Raw genomic sequence first — 18,713 nt, 5'->3', positions numbered from 1 at the left:
ACTACGGCAGGGGGACATTGCGGGTAATACTACTACGGCAGGGGGACATTGCGGGTAATACTACTACGGCAGGGGGACATTGCGGGTAATACTACTACAGCAGGGGGACATGGCGGCTATTTTACTACTACTGTGGGACATTGTGGGTATCACTACTACTATAGAGGGACATTGTGGCTATTTCTACTACTATAAGGGGACATTGCAGCTATTTTACTAATACTGTGGGACATTGTGGCTATTACTACTACTACAAGGGGACATTGCGGCAATTACTACTACTACTACAGAGGTATACATTTTGGCTAGTTCGACTACAATGGGATATTGTGGCTATAACTACTACAGGGGGACATTGTAGCTATTACTACTACTGCATTGTGACATTGCGGCTATTACTACTACTACTACTGCAGGGGGACATTGCGGCTATTACTACTACTACGGCAGGGGGACACTGCGGCTATTACTACTACTACGGCAGGGGGACACTGCGGCTATTACTACTATTACGGCAGAGGGACACTGCGGCTATTACTACTATTACGGCAGAGGGACACTGCGGCTATTACTACTATTACGGCAGAGGGACACTGCGGCGATTGCTACTACTACTGCAGTAGGACACTGCGGTGATTGCTATTACTACAGGGGGACATTGCGGCGATTGCTACTACTACAGGGAGACATTGCGGCGATTGCTACTACTACTGCAGTGGGACACTGCGGCGATTGCTACTACTACAGGGGGACATTGCGGCGATTGCTACTACTACAGGGGGACATTGTGGCTAATACTAGTACTACTGCAGGGGGACAATGCGGCTAATACTACTACTACTGCAGTGGGACATTGCGGCTAATACTACTACTAGTGCAGTGGGACATTGCGGCTAATACTACTACTACTACTACTTCTGCAGTGGGTTCACACGGGCCATAAATTCCACGGAATGGCCACACGGAAATACCGCAAGATTTCTGGGGCAGATACGCAGCTTGAAAACTTGCGCCGTTCAGTGCAGGTTTTTAGGCGGCTTCGCAGTCTGCATTCCGCAGCGGCCATCTCTCCCCATAGGCTGCGTTCACACAGGGCAGAATTGCCTGCAGACTTTATGCACGGAAATTCCACCGGCAATTTTTATCCCGGGATAAAGCAGCAAATTGGCAAAAATCTCGCCCACACGCTGCGGAGAAGAAACAGACATATCGCACAGAATTCAAAGCTGCAGTATGTCAATTTTATCGCCGTCTCTGCTATGAGGAGAGACGGCTGCAGAGGAATGCAGGTGGCAGAGCCGCAATTTTTGAAGCTGCATTTCTGCCGTGGAAGTCTCGGGGTATTTCCATGCGGTCATTCGGCGAGATTTACTCTCTATGTGAACCCAGGCATAGAAAGGAGAGAGGCCGCAGCAGGAATGGCAATAAAATTGACATGCCGAGACTTTGAATTCCGCATGGCATGTCAGGTTCATTGTGGCTTGCCCCCAACGGCTCCTTCGCAGTGTGTGGAGGAGGTTTTTGCAAATCTCGTCCACTTTGTTGCTTTATCTCGGGATAAAAATTGTCGGCGGAATTTCTGTGCAGAAAGTCTGCACGGCAATACCGCCCCGTATGAACCTAGCCTTAGTCTGCCTGTTCACAGGCGAATGTTCATTGCGTTACCCGCGGCAATAATCCAGCCGTGCGTAACGCCGTGAACGATTTCTATAGCGCTGCTATGGAAAGCGCAGCCGCGGCGTCCACGAGCAGAGAATCATAGCGATTCAAATCGTGGCATGCCGGGATTCTCCGCGGTGAGCCTGTCAGATAGCCTCACCGTAGAGAACTGACAGCGGCCCCCCGCCTCTGCCGCGGTGGGATATTGCAGGCGATATTCCGCAACGGCCGTGGACAGGGGGCTTTAGAAGACTCAGTGTGAACGGGGCCTAACAGTATCCGCCACAAGGCACAGCCATGGTAAGCCAAAGGGGCATTCAAAACCCCATTTACAGGCAGCATAAGGACAGCAGAGAAGAGGAAGTGCGCTAAAGACTACAATTCACGGCGTTCATCATTGCCACAATTTCTACACATAAAGCCGAAGTGACGTACAACGCTGCTAGTTCATGCGCCGCTCCATGTGGTAAGAGGAGGGTCGGCCTCAGATTTCTGCCATGCAGTCTTTGAAAAATGGTAAGTCTGACACGTGTGACTATGACTTCAGTGTGGCCCTTAGGCTGACCCTGTTGGGCTCCTTCACACTCTCCATATCGCCGCAAAAAAAATTGAGATGTCCGAGCGTCAGCAATGTTTTTTATTACAAAAACTTTGCTGTCGCTTGTGATTTTCTAATGCGTTTTTCTCGCGATAGCCAACAGCTGTTTCTAATGTTAAAGACGCCTCACATGAAAATCGCAAGTTTGTACTTTGTGATGCAATAAAAAGGAGTCTCCATAGGGAAACATGGGAGAGAGAAAAAAAAAAAAAAGGAAAAAACGCATCACAAGGAAACCATTAAAAATCGTTGGTTTCATAATTCTGCATTCTCACTCTCACGTCGCAAGCATGAAGGCACCTCATGGGGCCGTTATAACTTGCAGCGGTGATTGGGGTCCTCTAGGTGCAGTATGGCTGAGAGTTGTGGTCCTCCCTGCTGAGCCCCATTAACCCCTCAGACCCTGTAAAGTGAAGACCGTTGCTTACGGACTGATGTTCCGTGTTAATAAATCGCCGCACGTTGTACTCTGGACAGTTTTCAGGCACCAAAATCACCCATTAGAGTCACTGGGCGGCTGGAGAGCGGCGGCAGACATGTCTGCTCCGGGGGTTTCACACACCCACTGATTTCAGCAAGTTGTGACTTAATGACATCTGCGGGGACATTTCCCTTTTTTTATTCACTTCAAAAGATGGATTACCTTCCAATGATACTCGCATAGCAAAGACCAAGCAAACCTGAGGAAAAATGCAAACGCCCTCGCAGTGAGGGGTCGGCCTGTCACTGACTGATATCACACTTAGCCGTGTGAACAAGGCCTTGCTGCAGTCCTGGAGGTGGGACTGGGTGCAGTTGTCGGGGTCCGTGGAGGGCTTCGCGTCGCTATTGGGGTCCGTGGAGGGCTTCGCGTCGCTATTGGGGTCCGTGGAGGGCTTCGCGTCGCTATTGGGGTCCGTGGAGGGCTTCGCGTCGCTATTGGGGTCCGTGGAGGGCTTCGCGTCGCTATTGGGGTCCGTGGAGGGCTTCGCGTCGCTATTGGGGTCCGTGGAGGGCTTCGCGTCGCTATTGGGGTCCGTGGAGGGCTTCGCGTCGTTATTGGGGTCCGTGGAGGGCTTCGCGTCGTTATTGGGGTCCGTGGAGGGCTTCGCGTCGTTATTGGGGTCCGTGGAGGGCTTTGCGTCGTTATTGGGGTCCGTGGAGGGCTTCGCGTCGTTATTGGGGTCCGTGGAGGGCTTCGCGTCGTTATTGGGGTCCGTGGAGGGCTTCGCGTCGTTATTGGGGTCCGTGGAGGGCTTTGCGTCGTTATTGGGGTCCGTGGAGGGCTTTGCGTCGTTATTGGGGTCCGTGGAGGGCTTTGCGTCGTTATTGGAGTCCGTGGAGGGCTTCGCATCGTTATTGGGATTCTGTGGCTGACACTTACATGGAGGACGGGTTAGAACATGAGGGAATGCTTTTAAAAAAAAAAAAGAAAATTCCTAATATTTTGGTAAAGTCAACGTTGGGGCCATTTTCAGTCCTCCCTCTTACCTCATAAAGTCAGTCCTGCTTACCCAGCTCAACCAATCAGACTGCAGCTTGTACATGGCCTGAGGAGGGTAGAAAATGAAATCTGATTTCTGATTGGTTGCCCTGATCAACAAGGAGACTCTTTTTTGCCTTCTTATATAGGAAGCTTCAGAGGCAAGAAGCCATCTAATGTCTGCGTACCAGTCAGATGAGCAGTCAGTCCCCCTCATCACCCCACATAGCGAGAGCGGCCGAGTGCCAGCTATAGTGTCAATGACAACATGGCTGCCGCGTACCATCCGGTCCTAATGACAAAATGGGGGAAATGTCTATCAAGAACTGGGTAAAATACAAGTACACGCCATCTGCCACATTTATTATGCGTTTTAGACTTTTTTCTTTTTGGCACAAATGTCTATTTCCACCAGCCATGTATTACCATAAGAAAGTGCGTCTAACATGCCTATGAATATACGTCAAACGTATACTGCCCCATGAGCCATTTTGATTACCTTGGCGCTATTTGCACACTCATAACTGAAGGCACAATACAAGGTGCTATGAACCGCGGCCCGATATCACGTTCGCCAACATACTATTTCCCGTGGATGAGGGGTGCTTTCATCTCAAAACCGCCTTGCATCACTTCGGAGAAGTAGCGATCCTCCGCCGCAGCTGACGATCATGGAGCGTCTCAAATTGTTTCCAATGGGGAGACCTCACATTGCATCGCATTCGCATAAACCTAGCACGCAGTGCAATGCTGCCGCTGACCCCGTTGAAGGTAATGGGAGATGTGATGCAAGGGCATGCCAAAAGATAGGGCGCGATTTGTTTCCTGCATCATGATGCAATGTGCAAAAGAAAAAAAAATTGCTGGTGTATGACCCCATGCAAAAGAATGGGGCTCACATTCATGCAAGATTTGTGCGTGTGAAAACAGACTTTTTTCCTCCCCACTTTCCAAAAATTCTAACTCTTACCTATCCATTGACTGTCTGTGGCTTGTTATTTGCTGGACGAGTTTCTTAATAGTTTTATTTAATGTACCAGAGAATGCACTAAAAAAAAAAAAAAAAAAAACTTACAAACTTCTAAGTGAAGTGAAATGGAAAAAAAAAAATGAAATTCCGCCATCTTTGGGGGAGGTGGGGGCCTTGTTTTTATGGAGGACAAACTGCAACAAAAATGACATAACTATTCTACGAGTCACAGCAATTACCACAATACCAAATTTACACAGTGCTTTTTTTTTGTTACTACTTTCAAAAAATAAAAAATCTTTGGAAAAAAAAATCAAGTTGTTTTCTGCTGCCATCTTCTGACCGCCATAACTTTTTCTTTTTTCGTCGATTGTGGGGAGTGAAGGCTTGTTTTTTGTGGGACTTCGTCTTTCTATTGGTGCCATATTGGAGCACATATGAATTTTTGATAATTTATTAATTTTTTTCTTGGAGACAGGGTGACAAAAAAAACAAAAAAAAAACGCGATTCAGACATTGAACTTGCGATTGTTTGTAGAGTATAATGCAATACTGTAGTATTGCATTATGCCACGTTCATACAGGCAGTTTACCAAGCCACACCAAAGGCATGGCTTGAAGAGCAACCAGCCATGGCAGCCCTGGGATGTTCAGAAGCCCCTAGGCTGCCATGGCAACTGAACAGTACCTTGTGATCTCATTGTTGGGAAGGTCTGGACCCTGAAATACTGATTGTGGCAATTAAAGTGTTAACAGAGACTATCCCGGCTGTTGTGGCTGGGTGTCGTTGGCCTTTGTGTTGTATGGCGCGGGATCGGTTTCTCCCAACCCCCAGGATGGAAGCGTACGTCCTGTAGAGTTAAGGGGTTAAAGAAGGTCATATTTTGTATTTGTAAGTCAACAGACGGACCCTTAGAGCTCGGGAAGGGTCGTCACTACTAAGCATCTTACAGACTGGTGTTCAGAGGTCAGTCTTAATATAATCCCCACCGGTGTGAGATGAGCCCCATGTATTAGACCCGAACAGTCCTCGCGCCCTGCCATGCGCTACAACAGAGGGATGGTCCAGTTTACACACTCATTAATGTAGACTGGCCCATTCACACGGGTAGAAATAATTAGCATGCTCTATAGTGGTCCGTATTCACATACCATCATCAGCCATGAAAAAGTCTATGAAAGCAAAAAAGTACTGAACACGCATGTTGCATGTGATGTGTTTTCTATGCATGTTGACAGGGGACAGTGAAAAGGAGTGACATCAATTTGGCCTTCTTGCTTTTTTGTGTGTGTGAAAAACGGATGGCATCCAGACAAAGCACGCAGGAGAGCAGCAAAACCGCATCCGACACAGTGGTTATTTGGGTTGGCTGATTCACGGCCATTGGTTGTTTAGGTTGGCTCGTGTAGAAGTGGGGAGTAAAAGGCTAATATGCTCGGAAGACGGAACACTGGAATCCAACACACAGTGGGAGCGCACGTGTAGGAGGGCCCTCGGGGGATGGAACACTGGAATCTAACACACAGTGGGAGCACGAGTCTATGAGGCCCCTCGGGGGACGGAACACTGTGGAATCCAACACACAGTGGGAGCGCACGTGTATGAGAGCCCTCGGGGGACAGAACACTGGAATCTAACACACAGTGGGAGCACGCGTCTATGAGGGCCCTCGGGGACGGAACACTGTGGAATCCAACACACAGTGGGAGCGCTCGTGTAGGAGGGCCCTCGGGGGACGGAACACTGGAATCCAACACGCAGTGGGAGCGCACGTGTATGAGAGCCCTCGGGGGACGGAACACTGGAATCCAACACACAGTGGGAGCGCACGTGTATGAGAGCCCTCGGGGGACGGAACACTGGAATCTAACACACAGTGGGAGCGCACGTGTATGAGAGCCCTCGGGGGACGGAACACTGGAATCTAACACACAGTGGGAGCGCACGTGTACGAGGGCCCTCGGGGGACGGAACACTGGAATCTAACACACAGTGGGAGCACGAGTCTATGAGGCCCCTCGGGGGACGGAACACTGTGGAATCCAACACACAGTGGGAGCGCACGTGTATGAGAGCCCTCGGGGGACAGAACACTGGAATCTAACACACAGTGGGAGCACGCGTCTATGAGGGCCCTCGGGGACGGAACACTGTGGAATCCAACACACAGTGGGAGCGCTCGTGTAGGAGGGCCCTCGGGGGACGGAACACTGGAATCCAACACGCAGTGGGAGCGCACGTGTATGAGAGCCCTCGGGGGACGGAACACTGGAATCCAACACACAGTGGGAGCGCACGTGTATGAGAGCCCTCGGGGGACGGAACACTGGAATCTAACACACAGTGGGAGCGCACGTGTACGAGGGCCCTCGGGGGACGGAACACTGGAATCTAACACAAAGTGGGAGCACGAGTCTATGAGGCCCCTCGGGGGACGGAACACTGTGGAATCCAACACACAGTGGGAGCGCTCGTGTAGGAGGGCCCTCGGGGGAAGGAACACTGGAATCCAACACACTGTGGCAGAGCACATCTATGAGGGCCCTCGAGGGAACACTGTAGAACCCAATGAAGTTTTCCATGTGGATTCTGCCTATATAAACAGTGGCATTCATCTGCAGCAGCTACGCAAACTGCTGGCCAGGGGTCGGCACGGGGGGGTTAGCCATTTTACATGGATTTCCCAGATACAGACACACCACTTCTTTACTTTGGCGTGGATTCAAGTGAGAGTTGTCCAGCTCAGCAGAACGGGGTTCCCGCAGTTATCAGGTGATCACAAAGGATGCCAGCAGTTCAGGGGTCCTCAGCCTGTGGCCAGCGATGCCGCTCAGTGCAGCCCCCAACCATGTGCACACAGACATGTTTACCTGTGTCAGGTGGCTGTTCACAGCTAGAGTCCATGAAGCATCAGGGATCGGGTGTTATGAGCCGCAAAGGCGATGGTCAGTGCACGCAGCTCCCTATATTGTGCTTTATGGGAGTTATGATATATGCAGCTCCCATAATGTATACAGAGCTGGAGTGACGACAGGGAGAGAACGGGACCAGAAAGTGGTGCAACCAAATGTCCCAAGTGATAGTACCCCTTCAAAAAGAACCTCCCCAAATCGCAGGCAGTGGAACAGGCTCCCTCATTATAAAGAGCGGTTTACTTGGAAACTGACTCAATTCAGAGTAGAGTTTTAATACCGAGCAAACAGTAATCGGGAGAAGAGCGCACCGACCAGCTTTGGCGCTCCTCGCTCAGTTAGACAGTTCTAGGACTATCTGGAAATATGGAAGGACCTGTCAATCAGGCCGAGCAATGCAAAGAGAAATCACAATAAGGCCGCATGTACACGGGCAGGTCGGCTTCCCCACGCAGAATCCCTTAGCGGAAACCAGCCCTGGCAGCAGCGGCTTCCACGCGTACCGGGTTTCTTTCTGCTTCATTAGTACTGTGGATGGTCCACACTGTGAGCCATCTGACATGCGCAGTACAGATTTTTTTTTTTTTTAAACTCCTTTTTTTTGTAACTGTGACTTCAATGGAAGCCGTCTGTGCGGAATCCGCACAAAAAAGAAGCATCCTGCGATTTTTCATCCGCCAGTGGAAACTGCAATTGGTTTCCGCTCGTGTGCATCAAGAATCTTTTGCATAGCATGCTTTAGGCAGTATTTGCTGCAGAATCCGGAGGCGGTCGCCCGCTTCCACAATTTAAATCCGCCCGTGGGCATGCACCCGAACGCTATGCCTGCAGTAGTTGTTGCAGGAGGCCGCCGGGGAGGCAGTTCCCCTCCAGGCCGCCCCTACCGGAAGAGCTGCCCCTTGTAGCAGGGGGCTCCTTTTGCTCTGCATGGCTAATGTCGTGGTCTTTTTTTGGCAAAGTGCCACATTTTTAGGGCTGGCGTTTATTGTGGCAAAAAAATGCCATGTCTAGATGTTGGCTGTAGGTTAATAGAATATCAAAAGTCCTACAAGCTGTACTTTTTTTCCAAACTTTTGCTGCGTTTTTTGGGTCCTTTGTTTTTTCCAAAATTGCTGAATTCTGGCGCTTTTTCGACCATTTCAAAAGCCACCAAACAAAAAAACCTATGTTTGGGCCCCCCAAAAAAACACAAAAAATGTGTACACCATATTTGTGAAAAATGCCCTATAGAATGGAAAATCTTAAATTAAAAAAAAGGGACAGCCTTTTCAATCTAGACCCTACCGGCGTACATCCGCCCATGGCGGCAGAGGAGGACCACAGTGTGATTATATGTCAATGTGATTACCAGATGTGCTGCAGTCGCCGTTACAGCGCAGCGCCGGATATGTGGCCGAGGTCTCTTTTCTAAAGCAATATTGCCGCTTGCTACACTATTTTTTTCCCCACGGCTGGAGGGGCCCAAAAGTGCTTCTGTTCCAATAACCGACAGCCCCCACTGATTCACTATGTTATTCCTCAGGTTTTGTCAAGGGTTCCACCGTTTCAACTTTTTTTAAAAAGCGGCACTGCTGCCAAGAGAGCCTGCGATGCAGATGTGACGGGCTCAGGCGGTTTTCAGATGTGCTGTTTTGTTGCAGTTTTCACCAAAAGTGAGAGCAAAATATTTTTCTGTTAGTTTTCCAAATGAAAATGTGTCAAAAACCAAGATGAAAATGTCAGGTGTGAACGCAGCCTATAAACGGCCACCAACTACGGAAATACTCAATGAACTGCCTCAAAATTTCTGACAATCTAGAATACATTCCATGTAATAAGGGTTTCAATTCATAAAACTTACTGACAAGATTCTGCTTTAACCCCCCTTGTATACATCAGCGGCTTCCTTGTGAAGCGGACAAGGCGGTTACATTAATGTGGTCCTAAACCTATGAGAACATAAGCGCCACCTAAACTTCCAGTACGGACATGTGCCAGCACAAGACAGGGCTGCAGAACGCACGCTACTCACAAGAACTTAGGGCCCACGCCATATGCGTAGACCAGTACGTATGAGCGCTCCCTACATAGGGTCCGGATGTGGTCCCTGTCCGGTCACCACTGAGCAATGGACCCAATATATTCGAGCTGCTGCTTAAAAAGGTTTTCCGAGCAAAAACTGTTGATGACCTATCCTCTGGATAGGCCATCAACAGCTAATCGCCAGAGACCCTCCACTCGTGATCCCTGGCGATCAGCTGATTACGTAGCCCGCTGTCAATGCAGCAGGTCAGACTTATGTCACAGGGTCAGGACAGGAAGTGCCATAAGCTGGCTTACCACCCACTGAAATCAATGGCAGCTATTATATTTCCATGTCCAACTCCGGTGTTGCTCATTATATTTCTCTGTCGGGCTGAACCAAAACTGTTGGGGTTAGGGGTGATGTTCTGGGTTTTTTGTACTTCTGGAAAAAGTTTAGGAAAAGGAATATCTGATTTTAAAAAAAAAGACAGAAATCTCTCAACCTGGTGAAATAACATGGGTCTCACCTGAAAACTAGGATTACCCAATTAGCCCACAATTATCTCAGTAGGATGTAAAAAGATGCTTTTCGGCCACGTTTTTCTCCTCCATAGCAATGACTTCAGAGTACGTTACACAGGGCGATTAGGAGTCAATTCTTGCTGAAAATGATAATCGCGCCGTGCGCACGCAGCCGCTGACGGGGTGCTTTGTGAGAAATTGCTCACTTCTCGGAGTCACTTGAGTTTTAGCAAAACTACAAACCAAGAGCCCGTCAGCCGTGAAAGTGGGAGCTGCTCAAGATTGGAGCGTCTCCTGATTGTAACGACCCCGACCGCTCGGCCTCCACTCACTTGGACTATCGCTTCTGTGTAAAGGGACCTTTATTAGCTCCTTAAAGGGGTTGCCCCACTAAAAATACTTATTCCCTACCCACAGTTGCTGATTGGTAGTGTCAACCAATGGGCCCCAACGGATCCAGAGAATTGAAGTCCTTAAGGTCTCAGAACGAATGGAGTGGTTAACACATGTTCAACACCGCGCCATCATTTACATGGGACTGCTGGAGACCACCAAACACGAAGCCCTTGGCTATTTCTGGGCAGCGGTAGTGCACAAGCGTAACCACTGCTGGATTCATGTGTGAATCTTTCTTGACACTGGTGGAGGTTCTAGCGGGCAGCTACTGTGGACAGGCGATGAGGACGTTTTGTGGGACAGGGGTTTTCACTAAATTGACTTTTAGCACCTATCCAACTGATAAGTGGTAAAAGCCAGATTGGTTGGGGATCTCAGCACTGGGACCCCCACCTTTGCCAATGGGAGGCCCTCCTTGTCCCCCTTACTGATGGGGAGCAGGAATAGAGTGGCGATATAGCATTCAACTCCATGGGTCACCTGGAGACGGTGCAACAACTCCAGCGATCTTCGGCAGTACATGCGCTTGCCTCCTCCTCACCGCTTCCTCTGTTCTGGATCAGTCGGGTCCCAGCCGCGATCAGACTCCATTCAAAGGGGTTTTCCAGGACTTAAAATAATTCCCTGGCTCATAAAATAAAGAAAATATACTGCCCTGCTCCTGTGGTGGCCGGTCCAGCGATGAAGCTCCAGTGCCTGTCGCTTGGGACCTAGAAGAAGACGGCCGCACATTGTCAGGCTTTAGTAGCCATGGAAGAATCACTGCTGAAGCCTGTGGTTGGCACAATGCATGCTGGGGCTCGGACAATGGCCAAGGAGCGGCTGCAGCAGGCCAGCAGGGATTTTTTCTTTATTTCATACATTTCTGAGCCTGGGAAATTTTTCTTTTGAGACACAAAAAAGCTCTTTGAGGCCTCATGTCCACGGGAAAAATATGGCCCACGCGGATTTCTGCTGCGGATGCACTATTAATTGTCTTTTTTTTGCATGCGGGAGATCAATTGAGATAGAGGACAACTGAGCCCATCTGTGCGTGATCCACTTTCAAATGGAGCATTCTGCGGTTTGATTCCCACGCGGGCCATCCACAAATCACTTACAAATACTATCCGCAGCTATTTAATTAACCGCGAGGGGTCAATGATATCCTATGGGCAATTTTATATGCGGATCAAGCGTGCGGGAGACCGGCGTGGATTTAATAAATCTATTTTCCCTGTGGACATTGCGCCTAAGTTGTATATAGTGTCCTGCCACAAATATAGCTCCATTCCCAGGCCCCGAGATACCGAGGCCTTCACTAAGAACAAGTCAGCGTGGAACGCAACAACTCCCAAATCAATGGCAGAACTTTATAAAGCGCCGATAACCCCACGAGCGAAGCAAGGCTTGTAACCCTCAGATCCAATACAGAACACATCACTGATTGGGGAATCACGGGGGAGTTCAAGCTTACAGACCAGCATCTTCCCCATCAATGGTGGGCCGCCTGTCCTTACCATACCCCAACAGGCATCGTCTTCCCCAGTTAAGCTATGGTGGGCCACTCCAGAGGGGAGCTCCACCTTAATTGACCCCAGAGATCTAATGTGCAAGACACCACCAGATGAAGTGTTCCCGGCTTTACTTGGAGCCAGTCCTCCATGTGGTGGTGCCCGAGACATTGGTCTGTGACCGGGTGGGTCCGAATCGCAGGACAATTACAGCTGAAGAGGATGAAGACGCCAGAGCACTGCGGAGCTTTGCATGTGCATCTGCGGCGGGTACTAAAACACAGGTGTGCTGCCGTGTCTGGAGCAACAGCAAAGGCCAGCTCTGCACAGCTTGGCATGGCTCTGCCCGGCGTGGCACAGGCACACATCCACTTCGGAAACTCCATCACAGATTCTAGCATGTTTAACAAAAAAAGCACACAACGGACACCTTGTTAAAACCTGCAGAACTTTTCTTTACAGGATGATTACTTGGTGGAAAAATCTGCACCAAAATTTGTGAATCTCCAATAATTCCACTTTAGGGTGCATTCACATGTGGCGGATTTTGACGAGGGTCCACAGCACATTTGACCCTTTCAATTGAATCCCCTTATGCCGGCTGTCCACGGGCGATGCAGTATCCCGCGGTGAAGCTCCGCCGTGGGAGCCGCCGCCTGGGAGCAGGAGCCGCCACCGAATCTCCGCCGGTCAGCCCTATCTAATAGATAGGCTGACTGTGGAGAATGGGGGCAATTCGCAATGAATCTCCGCTTGTGGACAGGTGCCGGCGCTTTCCATAGCAATGCTATGGGAAGCATCGGCCAGCGTGATACCCTTTAAGGCCCCCGTGGACAGGGGGCCTTAAAGGGTATTCCTAAAATCAACTTTTATCACCTATCCATAGAAAAGGTGATAAAAGTCTGATCGATGGGGGTCTTACTGCTGGACTTGTTCATTCTCCACCACCCTGAGGACCTGTTGCCCCCCGCAGTTAGAAGTGGTCACGCATGCGCAGCATTATTCCCTTCCCCTTCAGTAGGATGGCCAGGGCGTTCTAACACAGCTATATCTGTCAGCCCCACTGAAATAAATGGCGCAGCACCACACATCTGACCATTGCTCCAATCCAGGGGGATACAGGACCCCAGTTCTCAATAATAAGACCCCCACAAACCAGACTGTTCCCGCCTATCCTGTGGACAGGTAATAGAAGTTAGCATTGCACAAGCCCTTTAAATTCCGTACGTAAGCAATGTGAATTTTGGTGTGGTTTGCCCCCCCCCCCACGTATGACAGCATCCTTACAGATTAGAGATACAACAGGTCCCAGCCTCTGGGTGCTAGAGCATGCTGAGAGTTGTAGTGTGCAATACATGGAGATTATTAGAACAAATCATCAAGACAGGATATGTAGAGGCCTTCTACTCCCCACCCCAAGGTTACCTCAGAACACCCCTTATTGCTCAATGCAACCCCCTAAACATCACTGCACTGCAGGCAAAAACATGGTGGAAAATTATACAGCAGCGCCAAATACCAAACCCGCACAAACTTACAAATATTGTCCTGCAAACCCCAGCTCTACTACTAGCAGCTTGTGCCCAGTGCATGCTGGGCATTGCAGTCCTCGGATGCAGGCCACTGAAGTAAACTGCACATCTGTTAAGGGCCTGCAGCACATACACAGTTATCACACAGTCATGAAATAAACATACAGTATCTGCTCTTTCTGGGGCCCCGCAGCGGGCCATCTTAGGTGCACCCCACTTCATCGGCATCACCACCCTCACGGACCGATGACCCGGGGTGGGCTTCAGGGCCGGTTAGACCACTACAAGACGCAGTCTATCTGACGGTCTCTCAATGAGACATCACTAGAAAATATTGGCTACCAGCTGCGGGACGAGTCGGCCCGGATGAAGGCGGCGGACCTAGAATATCCTACAGCAAGAAAACCACAGAGGCGCAAGACAGCGGTGGCGCAGAGACCTGGAAGCTACACTGCAGCAGTAAGTTCTGAAGTGACAGGAGACAATCAGCAGGTCAGGAAACAGTCAGCATTCTCCTCCATTATCTGTCATTTCCAAAGGAGTTAGATTACGGTGGATTGCGTCGCGGCGGCGATTACCAGCATCCTGCACAACCAAGTGACCCTTGTGAGGAGCACAACATCCTCATGACACCAAGTGATCTGCCGCCGCCACAACAAGTAGCGCCGGGCGGGCGACATGGGCAGAGAAAGTTTCAGACTGACACCAACGGAGACCAAGAGATCGGCACAGACCGGGGAAGGGAGGGGGGGGGGGGGTAGAGGAACAGACAGAGAGGGGGTAAAGAGTAACAAAGGTCAGACTGGGGGGGCGAGCCGACAAGTTTTACCTCTGAAGGGAGCATAGAACATCATTCCACAGCTAAGACGTAAGTCTGGACATGGAAAGTCCCCCGGAGAAGACCCACCGGGAGGAGGTAAGGAGGTAATCACATTGAGGAGAGGAGGGCTCACTGCGGGAGGAGAGCCATGGAGACAGGGAGACGGGATGAAGGAGCTCCGTACAATGGAGGGATGAGGTGGAGGGCAAATTACTAAAAAGGGGGTGTTCAATTAAAAGAAGAAAAAAAAATTAGGAGTCTTAATGGTGGGGGGGGGGTGACCAAAAAAAGGAGGAAGAAGATGGGGAAGAGAAAAGGGGAGCGGGGAGGAGAAGAGGAGACACTGGCAGAAAAAAAAAGGGGAAAAAAAAAAGAAAAAAAAACCGCGGGCCGTCAGGTTTACAGCTGGAAATGTAAGAGAGGGAGGGGGAAGAAGAAGAGGAGGGAAGCGGGAGAGAGGAGCGGAGGAGGAGGAGGAGGAGGAGAGGAGGATGCTCGCAGGGAGATGCTGCAGCAGATAGAGGAGGAGGAGAGAGGATGGAGAGACGAGAGGGACCAGTGACACCTCATCTGCAGCCATTAGTTGTGCATCACAGAGCCCAAGAGCTGACCATCTAATACTGCCCAGTACAATCACACACAGGGGTCTATAGGCTGAGTCCCCCAGCATCTCACAGGGCCCAAGAGCTGACCATCTAATGCCCCCCAGCACCATCACACACACGGGGGTCTGCAGGCTGAGCCCCTCATCATCTCACAGAGCCCAAGAGCTGACCATCTAATACTGCCCAGTACAATCACACACAGGGGTGTGCAGGCTGAGCCCCCCAGCATCTCACAGAGCCCAAGAGCTGACCATTTAATGCCCCCCCCCCCCCCCCCAGCACCATCACACACACACACACAGGGGTCTGCAGGCTGAACCCCTAACCATCTCACAGAGCCCAAGAGCTGACCATCTAATGCTGTCCAGTACAGTCACACACAGAGGTCTGCAGGCTGAGTCCCCCAACATCTCACAGAGCCCAAGAGCTGACCATCTTATGCCCCCCAGCACCATCACACATGGGGGTCTGCAGGCTGAGCCCCCCCAGCATCTCACAGAGCCCAAGAGCTGACCATCTAATACTCCCAGCATCATCACACATACGGGGTCTGCAGGTTGAGCCCCCCACCATCTCACAGAGCCCAAGAGCTGACCATCTAATGCCCCCCAGTACCATCACACACACGGGGGTCTGCAGGCTGAGCCCCCAAGCATCTCACAGAGCCCAAGAGCTGACCATCTAATGCCCCCCAGTAGCATCACACACACGGGGGTCTGCAGGCTGAGCCCCCCACCATCTCACAGAGCCCAAGAGCTGACCATCTAATGCCCCCCAGCCCCATCACACACGGGGGTCTGCAGGCTGAGACCCACCCCCATCTCACAGAGCCCAAGAGCTGACCATCTAATGCCCCCCAGCCCCATCACACACGGGGGTCTGCAGGCTGAGACCCACCCCCATCTCACAGAGCCCAAGAGCTGACCATCTAATGCCCCCCAGCCCCATCTGCGGCCAGTCCACACGGTGCGGCATATAAGAGCAGCTACCTGCCTGCAGCCGCCATGGAGGAGGCGCCGCCGCCGCACGGAGCTCCCGCCATGGCTTTGCAGTACATTACACATGGATGGACATGACGCGCTCGGCCGCCGCGCAAACACAGACGACATGTAAACATGTATGTGGGCGTAGCATGTATACACACATGAAGCGTCGCCCCGGGACACTACTCCCATTGTGCACCGTTGCCTCGGGCTGCAGCTTCTGTCTCTGCGTCAATGACCTCAATAAAGTTGCGCGGAGAAGAAGACAGAGTACTCGTTCCTATAGAAACGTTGCGAGCGCCATACTGCTGGGGGCGGAAGCGGCTGTGAGGACAGCCGGAAGTTCTGTCAGGAGGCATGAAGAGGCGCCATGTTTGTGGTGGCAAAAAATGTAAAATGAGGAGATATTAATAAGAGCATCCGGGGAAGAGGTCAGCGGGCTGTGTGTCAGGGGAGCTGTGACTGAGCAGGCGCTGCAGAAGAGGTAGGCTGGCACCTGTAGTGATGCAAAGGCATGCTGGGACCTGTGGTCTTAGCCGTGCAGTTAGAGGAAAATAACACTAATGAGAGGCTCTGTGCAGGGTCAGAGGTCAATTTCTGCAACTTTTTGGGGAATATGTATGAAAATATGTGAAGATTTCCAAAAACGAAGCTTGTTGCCCATAGCAACCACTTTTACACCTAATCTATCGTTCGCACGAGCAGACAATGCTGGAGTGCTGCATCGTGAAGAGAGCTATGCGCCATGTGTGACCCCCCCAATCAGCCTGCGGTGGTTATATGAACGCACAAATTATCGGTCCTCCTCCAGTCGCTGGCCGTGTTCACACCGAATGATTCTTTTAATTTTCTCATTTAAAAAATTTATAATTGTTGCATGTAGAAGGGCCCTTACAGCGCCAATGGCAGAAAGTGCGGCAACGGAGTACGGCCAGCAGTGAGGTCCTCACACCTCTGCCTGCCAAGATCTCTGCTTACTGTCAGTACTTATACTTCTATTAGAAGTAAACATTTAATGTCCACTCAATGTAAAACCCAACTGCAGACTCCTTGTCAGCAACATCCCTCCCTTAGAAGTGTGTATGTATATGTTTGTGTGTGTATATATATATATATATATATATATATATATATATATACATTGTGAAGTAGATTCTCCTCAGTATACACGCATGGAGGTGAGGTAGGTTCTCCTCAGTATACACGCATGGAGGTGAGGTAGGTTCTCCTCAGTATACACGCATGGAGGTGAGGTAGGTTCTCCTCAGTATACACGCATGGAGGTGAGGTAGGTTCTCCTCAGTATACACGCATGGAGGTGAGGTAGGTTCTCCTCAGTATACACGCATGGAGGTGAGGTAGGTTCTCCTCAGTATACACGCATGGAGGTGAGGTAGGTTCTCCTCAGTATACACGCATGGAGGTGAGGTAGGTTCTCCTCAGTATATACACACAGAGATGAGGTAGATTCGCCTCAGTGTACACGCGTGGAGGGGAGGCGGATTCGCCTCAGTATCTACACAGAGAGGGGAGGTGGATTGTTGTGCCAAATTTCCAGCTTATACTAAACTGGGAAGATACATTACATAGGGCTGCTAATACTTTTGCAATTAACACTGAATAATCAAGTTGTGACCCCTTTACTTTTCCTATTTAGGACCTAAAGAATGCTCCTGCCAAATTTCATGTTTGTACGACATTGGGAAGGTAGAGAATTAGTAGTCAGTCAGTCAGTCAATGAGGCCTTTCACCGATAGATAGATATGTGGTGTTTTAAAAAAATATTTCATAAAAAATATTTGTATTCAGATACAATCATCTTAAGCCGCATTCCCATGGGACAGAAATCTCGGAAAGGCAGCTTCAAAATGTGCACTGTTCAGCGTGGGTTTGAAACGACTAGTCTGCCTGTATTCCGCTGCGGAAATCTCTTTCCTTAGAGAGGAGAGAGCCAGCAGCGAAAACGGTGTAACAGATGATATGCCACAGCATGTCAGTTTCAGCGCAGCTTGTCCGGCTTGTGATGAGTTTTTTGCAATTCTTGTCCACTTTGCTGCTCAGTCTCGGGCTTAAGATTGCAGGCAGAATTTCCGTGCAGAAAGTCTGCATGGTAATCCTGCAGCATGTCCGCCCCATGTAAGCCCAACCTTACACTGGTCTTCAGCCCCCTCGGGCAGCCACACATGTCTCCCAACTCTTCTGCTGCCTTCGGAAGCAGTGCTGAAACACCTCTTCTGAGATGGCGTCTAGCTGGTCTGTTGCATTCTGCATGATGTTTTCTCTGGACTGAAATCTGCTTCCTTTCAGGGTATTTTCAGCTTGGGGAAATGCCAGAAGTCCCCTGGAGCTGCCAGAATAGTCGGGAGCCTGACTCTACTGATGTGCGCCCATCTTTGTAGTAGTTGTACTTTTCCTTTATCTGTGTGGTGCCCATTGTTTCATCCCCGCAGTAGCGTTGTTCAAGTTTCTGTCCTTTTGTCAAAAAAATAAAATAAGATGGCGCTGACATACACGGTACCAGTGTATCTTGTCTCCACCAGAAGCATGGGTGCAGACATGGGTTGGGGGTCCTGAGTTAGAGGGTAGGGCTAGGTGATGGGCAGAGCTGGGGATTGGCTGGCACGCACACACCTCCCCACACCGGGCCGACATCGCGTAGCCGGACTCTCTGCTCTGAGCATTCGTATCCCCCCCCCGCCGTCAAACAGCAGCAGGCGGACCCCAGGTTACTGGATCGCTGGGGTCCCTGCTACTGC

General features: G+C 50.3%; 2 protein-coding genes across 4 annotated transcripts in view; one reads left to right on the top strand and one right to left on the bottom strand.

The window, feature by feature from the left end:
* The window catches only part of SYNGAP1 (synaptic Ras GTPase activating protein 1), a 245,394-nt gene extending 230,866 nt beyond the window's left edge, over positions 1-14,528 (bottom strand). The window contains exon 1 of the mRNA XM_066581328.1: positions 14,379-14,528. Within this exon, the coding sequence (XP_066437425.1) occupies positions 14,379-14,403 (25 nt within the window). The 5' untranslated portion in view covers positions 14,404-14,528. The remainder of the gene's footprint in view (positions 1-14,378) is intronic.
* Positions 14,529-16,328: 1,800 nt separating this feature from the next.
* CUTA (cutA divalent cation tolerance homolog) overlaps positions 16,329-18,713 on the top strand; it is a 38,609-nt gene continuing 36,224 nt past the window's right edge. Inside the window, exon 1 of one of the 3 annotated variants that reach the window (XM_066581326.1) lies at positions 16,329-16,441. The gene's annotated coding sequence lies outside the window, so the exon portion shown is untranslated. The remainder of the gene's footprint in view (positions 16,442-18,713) is intronic. The other 2 variants (XM_066581327.1, XM_066581325.1) reach the window with 2 other exon arrangements.

Source organism: Eleutherodactylus coqui, chromosome 10, assembly GCF_035609145.1.
Source record: "Eleutherodactylus coqui strain aEleCoq1 chromosome 10, aEleCoq1.hap1, whole genome shotgun sequence".
Taxonomy (NCBI): Eukaryota; Metazoa; Chordata; class Amphibia; order Anura; family Eleutherodactylidae; genus Eleutherodactylus; species Eleutherodactylus coqui.
The sequence above is the reverse complement of the archived record's forward strand: the minus strand, read 5'-3'. Positions and strand labels throughout refer to the sequence as shown.